The sequence below is a fragment of the Liolophura sinensis genome, chromosome 10 (genome assembly GCF_032854445.1).
Source record: "Liolophura sinensis isolate JHLJ2023 chromosome 10, CUHK_Ljap_v2, whole genome shotgun sequence".
In the NCBI taxonomy this organism is placed as follows: Eukaryota; Metazoa; Mollusca; class Polyplacophora; order Chitonida; family Chitonidae; genus Liolophura; species Liolophura sinensis.
In genome coordinates this window covers 7,842,391-7,855,899 of record NC_088304.1, presented here as the reverse complement: position 1 = coordinate 7,855,899, position 13,509 = coordinate 7,842,391, and the positions used below count along the sequence as shown (strand labels likewise).

General features: G+C 40.7%; 1 protein-coding gene across 4 annotated transcripts in view; it reads left to right on the top strand.

Annotated features, from left to right (window-relative positions):
- LOC135476423 (rab GTPase-binding effector protein 1-like) overlaps positions 1-13,509 on the top strand; it is a 35,327-nt gene that overhangs the window by 5,657 nt on the left and 16,161 nt on the right. For 2 of the 4 annotated variants that reach the window (XM_064756449.1, XM_064756446.1), the window contains exons 2-9: positions 140-295; positions 4,123-4,326; positions 5,665-5,791; positions 7,523-7,631; positions 7,935-8,054; positions 11,278-11,382; positions 11,777-11,912; positions 12,730-12,888. In XM_064756449.1, coding sequence (XP_064612519.1) covers positions 140-295; positions 4,123-4,326; positions 5,665-5,791; positions 7,523-7,631; positions 7,935-8,054; positions 11,278-11,382; positions 11,777-11,912; positions 12,730-12,888 — 1,116 coding nt within the window. The remainder of the gene's footprint in view (positions 1-139; positions 296-4,122; positions 4,327-5,664; positions 5,792-7,522; positions 7,632-7,934; positions 8,055-11,277; positions 11,383-11,776; positions 11,913-12,729; positions 12,889-13,509) is intronic. The other 2 variants (XM_064756447.1, XM_064756450.1) reach the window with 2 other exon arrangements.

Sequence of the window (13,509 nt, the reverse complement as noted above, 5' to 3'; positions counted from 1 at the left end):
TACTGAGTAAAGAGTAAAAGTCTCAGTAATAATAAATGGAAACATAAATTAGCATACACTTAATGCAATCACCATTCCATCATTTGACACGTTTACGCTGAGATACGCTTACATTTGCGTCTCCCTTCTTTTGTCGTAGTTGTAGACAGGGACAATGAAGAGATCTTGGGCTTGAGGTTAAGATTGGAAAGACTTGAGAAAGCTCAGCAGGATTTACTGAGAGAAAAGGAAGAAACCGATGAGGACTTCGGAAAGAAAAGAGCTAAATTCAAAGAAATATTTATTCAGAAAGAAGGTGATTTAAATGGCACCATTCCGGTGTAGTTTGTGTTCATTTAATTATCTTGCATATTGCACATTTATTTTTTTTCATTACTTTGAGGCTGTTGCTATCCCATTGATATTGGAAGTGACACTGTAGCATGACATATTTACTAAATAGTTAGTATTCCCGAAATATGTCCAAAGTTCATGATTCCTACCTGGTTTTAATGAATGTCACGAAATTTCTCCCAAAACCACCTGTAATTTATGGTGCTTTTTGTTCAGAGACCATTCTTTGCAAATACCTGTAATAGTAAGGAATTAACTTTTGGATCTTGCAAAAGATGTTTAAAATGCAAGTACATGTAGCAATATATGTATTTGTATTTGAAAAAACAAAAATGAAATGCTTTAATATGTTTGAACTAATTCTTTACAGTTTGTAGCATAAATACGGAGAAGTGTGCGATGCTGTCTGTATATGATTCTATATCGAGGTACACTCCCACTCAACATTGATTGATTCCTAGAATTCCTATTTAGGAACATTGAACATGTGACCTTTTACACCAGAGGGAGTATAGACATGCGAACTACCATATAACGTAGTGGCAAACTTCTCTCTATTTCTGCAATTCTGTCTGTACTTAGTGGTTTATGCTGCCAGTGTCACTGTACTTCAATGCCGTCAGTAGTTGTCATGGAGTTTCTTTCCATTATTCCATTTGTATCTGGACATCTTGCTTATTTTATACGTGATTGGGGTTTTGATGCTCAGTTCTTAACGCCACGCAGAGATCAGCTGACGCTTCCCATTAATTGTTGGCTACTCCACCCCCACCCCCACACTGACAACCTTATACTGCTTCTTTTTGCAAACTACCCTGACATGAGACAGATATTTCTACAGATTTTCAGCTCAGTAATTGTATTATACAATATATTATCATCATTAAAATTATTTCACACATTTTGATGTTATAGTTTTCCTAGTAAATTTGCAGACTTTGATCTATAATCCACACTTCATATCCACACAATATTTCAGTTTATGCAGACATACATTGAATTTAACTGTTCTACCATTAAGAGCCTCCTGTTTCCTGAAGTCCATCAGCATGAGCGGTGTCACAGTCAATAAAATATTCTTCACAATGCTGGAGCTTTTACGGAAAGTTGGAAATTTATTCCATAATATACGTATACATATGTGTAGAACCTCCTCTGTGTGTGAATATGTACATGATTTTATGACATTTTATTATTGTCATTTAACAAACCACCTTCAAAACAGACATCCAAAGGATGAACAACAACAACAGCTGCCATAGATCCATATACAAACTGGTGCTGGTTACAACCAGTTTCCACATACCCTAATTCTTCAACCTTTTCAGCCACCTGTGCAATCAGTATTTTGAAACATTCTGAGAGAAGTATTGATTGTAGAAAAATAATTTTCACAGTTTTATGAAGCTTGCATCATGACTGACACAAAAAATATATTTTATCATCATTTTTATAATAATTGTGTGCTGCATAACTTCCACTGAAAAGGTTGAAGATTTACAGTACATGTACCTTAGATCTCCCATTATCTTTAGACTGACTTAAAGCTGCTCCTTAATACAAAAACCAACTTGTGTTTGGCTTGAAACCTAAGTGCTAGTGATAGCCCACCCCACCTGGGGAATATTGTAACCATTCCTACAGTCAATATGTATGACATTGAAACATCACTGTGGTGTTCATATGTTCTGTAGTAAAGGTCTCAGTACATGTATATATAATGTTGTGTTGGTTTGTCTTAAATGTACATGTATGTTGGCATCCATATGCAGTAACCATGTCCTATTAGTCTCCATTGGCCAAATGGATCAAATCCACACGGTTCGGTTATGTCATTGTTTATTTCCTCTGCGGTACGGTATTTGGTCCCCATGCGCGCAGATGTGAAACACATGATAATAGTGGGCATGGTAGAATTGGATCATTGCTTCAGACATGACACATTACCAGACCCTTACACTGGTGACAGGTGAGAAGAAACTACAGGTAACAAGAAAAAACACACCACCAATCATTCTGAAACACTCACATTCAGCAAAAAAGGACAAGAAAATGGGGTGGCCAGTCAGTAATGAAAATACATGTATATGAGACTGTTCTTCAGGAAAAGGCCGATGTCTGTGAATAATTTCTTTCAAAATGACACCTTTGCAACTCACCTTTGAGCAGAAATAATTTGCTTGAAGCTAGCTTGGCCACATCTAGTGTGGCTATTACCCTACCCTACCTTGCCTGATGTCCTTTATATGTGCTCTAATTTCTGAGCTTTTTCAAACACCTCTGCAACCAATAGTTTGAAAATTCTTACACAACTGTGGGGTGTAGAGAAATAGTTTGCACAGTTGTATGAAGCTTGCATCTTTAATGACGCAAACAAATCAGTGTCATTTTCATGATAATTATATTCAAAAATTCCACTGAAGAAAGTGCTTTAGTGGTTGAAAAGGTTGCAGATTTACAGTATGTACTTGTCCTGCATTGCTACATCTTACTGGATGAATGGTGCGAACACCTTGTTTTTACCTGTAGGTTAGCTCCGATGGTTGAGGATGAAAAAGAACACTACAAAAACTACAAAATGAATACAGTATCAGATATGATATATTTCCTAACACTGAAATTGTTATTTACTCATTTTTGATTTTCAGTTACTTCTGGTTGACTGTCCAGGATAAATAACATAATTACTGGTTACCATGGCGATCATTAATTGTCAGATTTCAGTGGTCTTGGGAAAAAAGTTGTTTTATGTGAATAGAATTGTATATAATACCAAGTTACTATAGTATAATGATGTCTATACAAGTGCAAAGACCATTGTAGTTCATTTGTATAATGTGACTTGAAAAACAAGTGCTACAGGTTTGTAGTATGTTGTAATATGTTAGGAACCAAACCAAATCTTTGGATGAATTTAAAAAAAAAAAAATTGATGAAAGCAAGAGACAAATCAGGTAGTAATGTAAATGTATAACTTACCTTTGCCTTCACCGCTGTCATTTGAACATTACCACATGTAAAATTTACAGGTAATTATACATGTGTATTTTGCTTCTCTGCTTCTTGTAACCCAAAACCAGCAGGTGGTGGATTTATGTTAAAATTTCAAAATTTCAGAAAAAAATTCTTGTTATGGATTTATTAATTAATTTATTTATTTATTCTTTTTTTGTAGATTAATGAGGGTAAAAGCAAAACTGATTTTCAATTTGGTGTATGGTAATAGTACATTTTCATAGATACCTCTGTGCCAGTCGTATATGAATGAATGTTTGAGGTTGGTATCTATTTCATTTAGATGGTGTAAATCACAGATGTACAAGGTGGCACCATTACTTCGTTGCACATTGATAATTTTAATACCATACAGCACCTGTGTACTTAGTTGTACATGTTGAAACTTTTGTCTTATTTAAATTATAATTTTGTCTGAATTATTATGTTTTCCTAACATCCAGATGGTTAAAAAATTTTTATATATCCATCTAGTTTCACATGAAATAATAGAATTGTAATCAGTTCTGGACACCATGTATAAACCTGGATTCCAAGGTTTTTATCTAACCTCAAACTTTATCCTTTGAATGAATGAATGGTTACAATTTTTTTGCTGTCTGTGCAGTATTGTAACTTTGTGTGTCCAGATAAATATTAATCATGTCAAACTTTTAATGCTCTAGGTGACATGTATAAGAATATATTTACAAATAACACATGTCGCTCCCTGTTGAGTGATGCCTTATGAGTTTGGCAATAATCAGTGAATCACCCAAATACTGTATTTTGTAGCGGAGCTGAGGAAGGAGAAAGAGCTACACTCCGAAGCCAGGGAGAAAGTGAAGACCCTGAGCGAGCAGTTGTCTCTGGTGAAGGATGAGTTGGAGGGGGTGAAGACAGCGGCCGCAGTGTCAGAGGCGGGCAAAGAGGATGAGGTGGATGAGATCAGACGGCAGTTCCAGGGCGAGGTGGCCAGCCTCCAGCATATTATGAAAGGTGAGTTAATAATGGATAGGGGATGAGGTAGAAGAGATCAGGCGACAGTTACAGGGTGAGGTGGCCAGCCTCCAGCATATCATAAAAGGTGAGTTAATAATGGATTGGAGATGAGGTAGACGAGATCAGGCGGCAGTTATAGGGTGAGGTGGCCAGCCTCCATCATATCATAAAAGGTGAGTTAATAATGGATAGGGGATGAGGTAGACGAGATCAGGCGACAGTTCCAGGGTGAGGTGGCCAGCCTCCATCATATCATAAAAGGTGAGTTAATAATGGATAGGGGATGAGGTAGGCGAGATCAGGCGGCAGTTCCAGGGTGAGGTGGCCAGCCTCCAGCATGTCATGAAAGGTGAGTTAATAATGGATAGAGGATGAGGTAGACGAGATCTGACGGCAGTTCCAGTGTGAGGTGGCCAGCCTCCAGCATATCATAAAAGGTGAGTTAATAATGGATAGGGGATGAGGTAGAAGAGATCAGGCAGCGTTCCAGGGTGAGGTGGCCAGCCTCCAGCATATCATGAAAGGTGAGTTAATAATGGATAGGAGATGAGGTAGGCGAGATCAGGCGGCAGTTCCAGGGTGAGGTGGCCAGCCTCCAGCATATTATGAAAGGTGAGTTAATAATGGATAGGGGATGAGGTAGACGAGATCAGGCGGCAGTTCCAGGGTGTGGTGGCCAGCCTCCATCATATCATAAAAGGTGAGTTAATAATGGATAGGGGATGAGGTAGACGAGATCAGGCGACAGTTCCAGGGTGAGGTGGCCAGCCTCCATCATATCATAAAAGGTGAGTTAATAATGGATAGGGGATGAGGTAGAAGAGATCAGGCGGCAGTTCCAGGGTGAGGTGGCCAGCCTCCAGCATATCAGAAAAGGTGAGTTAATAATGGATTGGAGATGAGGTAGACGAGATCAGACAGCAGTTCCAGGCTGAGGTGGCCAGCCTCCAGTATATCATAAAAGGTGAGTTAATAATGGATAGGGGATGAGGTTGACGAGATCAGGCGGCAATTACAGGGTGAGGTGGCCAGCCTCCAGTATATCATGAAAGGTGAGTTAATAATGGATAGGGGATGAGGTAGACGAGATCAGACGGCAGTTCCAGGGTAATGTGGACAGCCTCCAGTATATCATAAAAGGTGAGTTAATAATGGATAGGGGATGAGGTTGACGAGATCAGGCGGCAGTTACAGGGTGAGGTGGCCAGCCTCCAGCATATCATGAAATGGAAAAACAAAAATACATGCTGTGTATTTAACGTAAATTATTTACAAGTAGGGCTAAACTAGACACAGACATGATAGAACCAAATTTTGTGTTGTGTTTGTTTACAGATGCTGCGGAGGAAGCAGCCAGAACCGCTAGCGATGAGATGAAAGAGCAGAACCTCACTTTACTCACAGAAAACAGGAGACTTGAACAGGAAATACAGAGTCTGCAGAGTCAGCTTAGCCAGGAGAGGTATGGCTCTGTGATTGGTTGATGATTAGTGCCTTTGGCAGTCATGAAAAAATCTACATGCATGTAGTCATGAATAATTAGTCATGTAGTCATGAATTTTAAAAATTTTACAGAAATCATGAAATCAATCGTTCGCGATCTTTAGATTTCCCGTTTGGTCAGTTTTGAAACAGATCATGAGGCCCGCGTACTCTCGCAATTGTTTAGTGACTGGTGAAAACGGGATCTCGAAGATCTTGCGGCAAGTATGAGATCACTGTCGTCACGCTCGAACAAAGATGAAAGTAATTCCCCATGCACCTCTCCCCTCAGAGGGATGGCCAGAGCGAAACTCCAGTGTATATGCGGGGGTACCGGCAAGCTCAGTAGACCTACACATATACATGTTGTTTAGGTCACTAAAACAAATAAATATTGTTTTTGAGCGTTATAAAATACTTTTTTTTCTTATATATTACAAAAATTGTCTGCGTCAAACATGGATTTACTAGTGTAGACCTATCAGAAGACTTCTGCCAGTAATTATTTAGATCATCTTTCAGCAGATCACTGGAATTGCATGGATATCTTCTTGCTGCATTGACAGCTATATATCATTGGACTCCTTTGCATGTGGTTTAGGACATTGTCTAAATCTTTTTTTCTTTTTGATAAAAGCATTCTGATAAAGCATTTCACACTGCCAAATACGGGAGAGCAATCAGCAAGGGGAGATTATCACTTGGCATAAACTCATTGTCTTTCTCCATGCATTTATTTTCATTCTCCTGTCGCTAAAATTACTTTTTAAAAGTCTTTTGGAATTTAATTTTTCAGACGAAAGCTTGTATTTTATGTCTGTAGGTTTCATCCAAAATCACATTTACCTGCGAAGATAAGTTAAAACAATATAAACTTGGGACTGGGCAGATAGAATTGACCTGCCTTCCTCATAATAAAACGTAGCTTTCTAACAAGAAATACAAGCATATCTAAATATTCTGCAAGTTATTACCGTAATCCACTCATATGTTTGACAAATTTTGTGCCAGCCGTGATATTACTGTGACTCACTCGTACTTCGGGATTAGTTATTTGCATGTGTGTACTGATAATGGAGTTGTACGGTTTCAGACAGGTGAATGAATGTATCACTACGCGACACTGCTGAGCTGAACTCTCGTTTGAATCGAGAGCAATCTTGAGCTGGTCGTTAAAATTGGAGACGTGAAATTTAATTGGAAACGGCATGAAATATCCTGTTTCAATCGAGAATCATTCGTTCGTGATCTTGAATTTTTTGGGATTGATAGACTCACGAATTTTGGCTAAGCTCCCTCAGGGGCTCAACTTACATGTAGATGTGACAGATGCATCAGTATGATGTTAAAGGCATAAAGAGTCGATTCTGATTGGCTGATATGAGAAGTAAGCAAGGCTAGGCTCTGCCTTGCCTTAGTTGAATTTTAGGTCTGGTGCATTTATTCAAGTGTGATAAAGGCTACAAGATCAACACAGGAAAACCTGTTTTTACTGCCAGCCAATCTGCATCTGTTCTGTATTATGAGTTTTTGCCTGCACTGTACTGCATTGATTTATAACTTGTAAAATATGCATGTAGAATAAAATAATTATGTTTGACAAGAACTAGAGGCTGCAAAAAAAGTCTACTATTTTTGCCTTTGAAAACATAATGTTATGTGTGAGACATCAGTTCAATTAACTGTTCATTTTCTCTTCACCTTTGAATAGGGAAGGTTTTCTAGCCTCAGTAGCCAAGACACTGCAGAAGAAGGTGGGAGTACCAGGTTTTGGGAAGCCTTCATCAGAAGACGAGAGCCTAGAGGACAGCATGAGAAAGGTGAGAGGTCATACCTGTACATAGAGTGTGATTGCCGATTGTTACCGATTAGCCTGTTATCAAAGTGAGGTTAAATGGCTGGTAGAGTGTGAGCCGTGATAGTGACAGGATTATCCATTATCAACATGTATATATACCTTAGCATCATGTGACTGGAATACTCTGGGAAAGTAAATGGCAAAACTGTATAAACAAAATTTAAACTGCAGCACAGTTACCATATGAAAATGAACCACAAAGACTAAATATAGAATCATTAGTTCATAATCAGCCATCCAATCAATCAATCAATCAATCCTGCAGGCACAAGAGGATGCTGAGGTGCTGCGATCCGTGGTGATGCCCCTGGAGGAGGAGATCAACACCCTCAAGTCTAAACTGAGGGCTGCCGAGATGCAGCTGGGGATATCAGAGGGCACCATGGTGAGTGGGGGCTCACTGGGGATGAGGGGGTGGGGGGTGTTTAACCTTAACAGTGAAGGTTGTATATGTGTACACACCGAGGTGCTGTAGTGATGCCACTATAGAAAGAGATGAGGGCTGCCAAGATGCAGCTGAGGATATTAGAGGATACTATGGTGAGTGGGGGCTTACTGGGGATGGGGGGTTGTTTAACCTTAGCAGTAAAGGTTATATATGTGTACACACCGAGGTGCTGTAGTGATGCCTCTATAGAAAGAGATGAGGGCTGCCGAGATGCAGCTGGGGATATCAGAGGGCACCATGGTGAGTGGGGGCTTACTGGGGATGGGGGGTTGTTTAACCTTAGCAGTAAAGGTTATATATGTGTACACACCGAGGTGCTGTAGTGATGCCTCAATAGAAAGAGATGAGGGCTGCCGAGATGCAGCTGGGGATATCAGAGGGCACCATGGTGAGTGGGGGCTTACTGGGGATGGGAGGTTGTTTCAATAAAGGTTACATATGTGTACACACCGAGGTTCTATGGTGATGCCTCTATAGAAGGAGATAAGGGCTGCCAAGATGCAGCTGGGGATATCAGAGGGCACCATGGTGAGTGGGGGCTCACTGGGGATGGGAGTTTGTTTAACCTTAGCAATAAAGGTTATACACGTGTACACATCGAGGTGCTGTAGTGATGCCTCTATAGAAGAAGATGAGGGCTGCCCAGATACAGCTGGGGATATCAAAGGACACTATGGCAAGTGAGAGCTCTATGGGAAAAGGGGGATAACATTCACAATTGCATGTTCATTAAAGCGATCTGCCTCCTAAGGATAAACCTCATGCATATCCCTGTAGTTTACCAGGTATCTGACAAACCTCCTGACCTAAAGCCACAGACAAAATAGCAGGAGCTGGATTTGACCCTGCAACCTCACAATTATTGGTGAAGGATTTAAAGGACAAGACAGCACTAAAACACATTTCAGTCAAAAGCAGGACAATCAAGCTTTTTAAGAAGTATCATGCTTTATTATTTTAATGTGATTTCACCAAGTAGCATGTAGAGCAACATGACAATACTGCACAAATGGCTGGTGTGAATTGAGGCAGACATCTTGAGAATTTTATCCAATCAAACACGTGGCTATCGGTCTAAGCTGTGATGTAGCCTTTACCCATTCACTCCATGAAGTGACATGATAACACAGAACTACTGTATAGGACATCATTTTTTTAAGTTCGTTTACAACAATTGATTTACGTGTAGCTGAAGGGTCATTTCACATAGTGTTGTGGGATAGTGTGTATCATATGTGGACCACCACTGACATAAAATTAGTTCATTAACAAGCAGTGTAATGTTCAGTGAGGGTATCACAAATTATGTCAGACAGTAGTATACCATCTTTGCCCAAATCACATTCATCTCCCCAGTAAACTCTAGGCCTACCAAGACAGGCTGTTCAAATTATGCAAATACATTTTTGTCATTCATTTTAGCCTTTAGGCAACAGTTTCTAAATAAGAAATATCAGAGTCAGTCAAATATCCATTCGGACAACGCTTAAAATTAATTAATTGTTATGATGTAATTTTTTTTCTTTAAATTTATTAGAATTGAAGAATTTAAATTTTGATCCTTTGTCTATCTCGCATACAAGAGATGATGTTTTTTCCTGCTTTCTTTAATAAAATACAGTAAAATTATTGAAGTGCCATGTTCAAGCTGAGATTCTTTCTCTGACGTCCGCAATAACTTGGTCAGCTCTGCTTTCATCTTAGAAGCCACCACCACAAAACTGAAGCATAAAATTTAGTGACAGTCAAATGTGTAGATCAGCCTCAGTGGTGCTCAGATTTATTTCCATTTGTTTCAGCATGAATCTAGTTGTACAAAAACCCTATTGTAATTTTGTAAACATTTAATAGGGGTCAAAATCAGCAGTACAACTCCTGCGGAGGCTGTGCATCTACAGGCTACTTAAACTGTAAATTATATATCACGCCTACTGTATCAGCAGTTCAAGCAGTGGAAAAAACATCTTTCCAGTGTGTCCAGTTTCTGAGAAAGCTATTTATCACTTGGACCTTCATCGCCAAATTCCAAAACCTTTATCTGTCATAGGCTACTGCTCGGGCTATGATATGGAAGATACCTTCTACGATAGAGGGCCAGAGTAAATGTGACGTCACCTTGCTGTCGATAATGGAGACGCACTGAAACTGTGTCAAGACGAAGTTTCTCTAAACTTTTACTGGGTTGAAACATTCTGAACAAATATTTAATACTGGTTTAAGATACTTGGAATGATAGTCTTTTAGTGCACATAAACATTAGTCTGGTGATGTCTTTCACTTTAATCTCAGCCTCTGTTTTTTTCCTCTGGTGGTAAACATGACTGTCATATCTGCACGAAACCATCATAGGGAAAATGACTTATTGAAAGGCCCTGACTTGCTGAAGCCAATCATCTAGAGGTTACCGGCTCTTGCTTGTTCAGTTGTGGCTTAAGGTCAGGTGTTTTATAGGGTAACTGACGAAGGTGGTGATTCACCTCCAGCATTGTGTAACTGACGAGGATGGTGATTCACCTCCAGCATTGTGTAACTGACGAGGATGGTCATTAACTGACGAGGATGGTGATTCACCTCCAGCATTGTGTAACTGACGAGGATGGTGATTCACCTCCAGCATTGTGTAGCTGTCGAGGATGGTGATTCACCTCCGGCATTGTGTAACTGTCGAGGATGGTGATTCACCTCCAGTATTGTGTAACTTTCGAGGATGGTGATTCACCTCCAGCATTGTGTAACTGTCGAGGATGGTGATTCACCTCCGGCGTTGTGTAACTGTCGAGGATGGTGATTCACCTCCACCATTGTGTAACAGACGACGATGATGATTCACCTCCGGCACATATATATAAAACAGACTGAGGCTATTTCTTGAAAGAGCTCTTTTTAAAGTGGTTTTACCTCATGCTGCCTTCCTCTCTGGCTGTACGTGGGAAGATCTTCCAGCAACCTGCGGATGGTCATGGGTTTCCCCCAGGCTATGACACCATAATGCTGGCCACTGTCGTATAAGTGAAATGTTCTTGAGTCCGGTGTAAAACCCCAATCAAATAAATAAGTAAAATAAATGAAAGTGGTTTTCAAGTCTCTGTCTAACTTTAGCTCCTGTACTTTTGTGTCAAACCTTATCCATGGTAATACACTGGGGTCTTGTTGTTATCAGCAGGTGCGCACGATGCCTGACGGGGCCCCTACCCTGCCCTCAAGCCACACCCCGAAATCTCCATCACTACCAGACCTGGACAGCTGTAAGGACCCAGAAGAAAGGGTAAGCAATACTCCTTCCTGCAGCTGATGCAGATGTCAGAGTGATCAGTGGCATGCTCTAATCCCTTCTGAATTTCAAAGAGCAGATTCTTCGTGACCGAGCCAGAAAAAAAATAGATTAAATCTGTATGCAGTTTGGCACAGGCTCAAGAAAAAGCTGTACCAACTATTTGCCTTAGTTTGGTACATTAAAATAAGGAAACACATACGCCTGGCCACACCTGCTTGTGAAAAAGCTCGGAGAGAAACAAAGGCCATCAGTGTTTTGCTTTTTTTTTTGCCAGATCGAGGTTTCGAGGAATGTAACTTTTGAGCGCATTTGCATAACCTCTCAGTGAGGCCTCTGTCTGTATTATTGTGTTAACATATCAACTGGATATAAATGTCTGTATCAGGTAAAGGAACTGATGCACTACTTGAAGGCGGAGAAGGCAGCTAGGACAGACTTGGAGATGTACGTGGCCGTCCTCAATACCCAGAAGTCTGTGTTACAGGAGGACTCAGAGAAATTACGCGCAGAACTACACGAGGGTAAGGACAGAATGTAGGGCCATGTATGTAGGCAAAGGGAGAGTGTAGGTCCCCAATACCCCCGAAGTCTACACGAGGGTAAGGATGGAATGTAGGGCCATATACATGCAAGTAAGCAAAGGGAGAATGTCGGTCCCCAATACCCCCGAAGTCTACAAGAGGGTAAGGGGGTGTAGGTACATCCATGTGAGCAAAGGTTAGATTAAGGGTCATACATATGGTGTATGGTAGTGCAATATGTCAGGGTAAGGGGAGATTGCAGGGTCATACATCTGGGTAAGAAGGTATTGTGGTGCAATATGTCAGGGTAAGGGGAGAGTGTAGGGTCATACATATAGGTAAGGAGGTATTATGGTGCAATATGTCAGGGTAAGGGGAGATTGTAGGGTCATACATCTGGGTAAGGAGATATTGTGGTGCAATATGTCAGGGTAAGGGGAGATTGCAGGGCCATATACCTGAGTAAGGAGGTATTGTGGTGCAGTATGTCAGGATAAGGGGAGAGTGTAGAGTCATACATCTGGGTAAGGGGGTATTGTAGTGCAATATGTCAGGGTATGGGGAAAGTGCAGGGTCATGCATCCGGGTGAGGGTGTATTGTAGTGCAATACGTCAGGGTGCGGGGAGAGTGTAGGGTCATACAGAGGGTCACAGATTTATAGGACAAATGCAGTAAACGTTATTTGTTTTGATTGTTTTTATGACAGATGGTAATATGCATGCAGTTTTTAATCTTTTCCCCTTGGTCACCCTTGCCAAACGTGTAAGAACGTGTTGTTGGTGTAAACTGATTATGAGTCTTCTGTGATGTTTTCAGTATGCAGATTACTGGAGCAGGAGAAAAAAGAACACAGTGAATTGAAGTGTACCTGGCAGATGGCCAACGATCAGTTCTTAGAATCACAAAGACTGATGATGATGGACATGCGCAGGATGGAAAGTGTGCTGTCTACAGAACAGCAGAGACAAATAGCAGGTGAGAAAGTGTGCTGTCTACAGAACACCAGAAAAATAGCAGGTGAGAAAGTGTGCTGTCTACAGAACATCAGACAAATAGTAGTTGGGACAGTGTGCTATCTGGGCCAGCAGAGACAAATAGCAGTTGGGACAGTGTGTCGTCTGTGCAGCAGCAGAGACAAATGGGTGAGAAAGTGTGATGTCTACACAAGAGCAGAGATAAATAGCAATTGGGACAGTGTACTGTCTGTGGAGCAGCAGAAACAAATAGGTGAGAAAGTGTCCTGTCTACAGAACAGCACAAACTAATAGCAGGTGAGAAAGTGTGCTGTCTACAAAACAGCACAGACAAATAGCAGGTGAGAAAGTATGCTGTCTACAGAACAGCAAAGTCAAATAGCAGGTGAGAAAGTGTGATGTCTGTGGAACAGCAGAGACAAATAGGTGAGAAAATGTGCTGTCTACAGAACAGCAGAGGCAAATAAAAGGTGGGAAAATGTGCTGTCTAATGTGCAAAAAATACAAAATAACAGGTGAGAAAGGGTGTTGTCCATGGAACAGCAGAGACAAATAGCAGGTGGGAAAGTGTGCTGTCTGCAGAACAGCCGAGACAGATAGTAGGTAGGAATTTGTGCTGTCT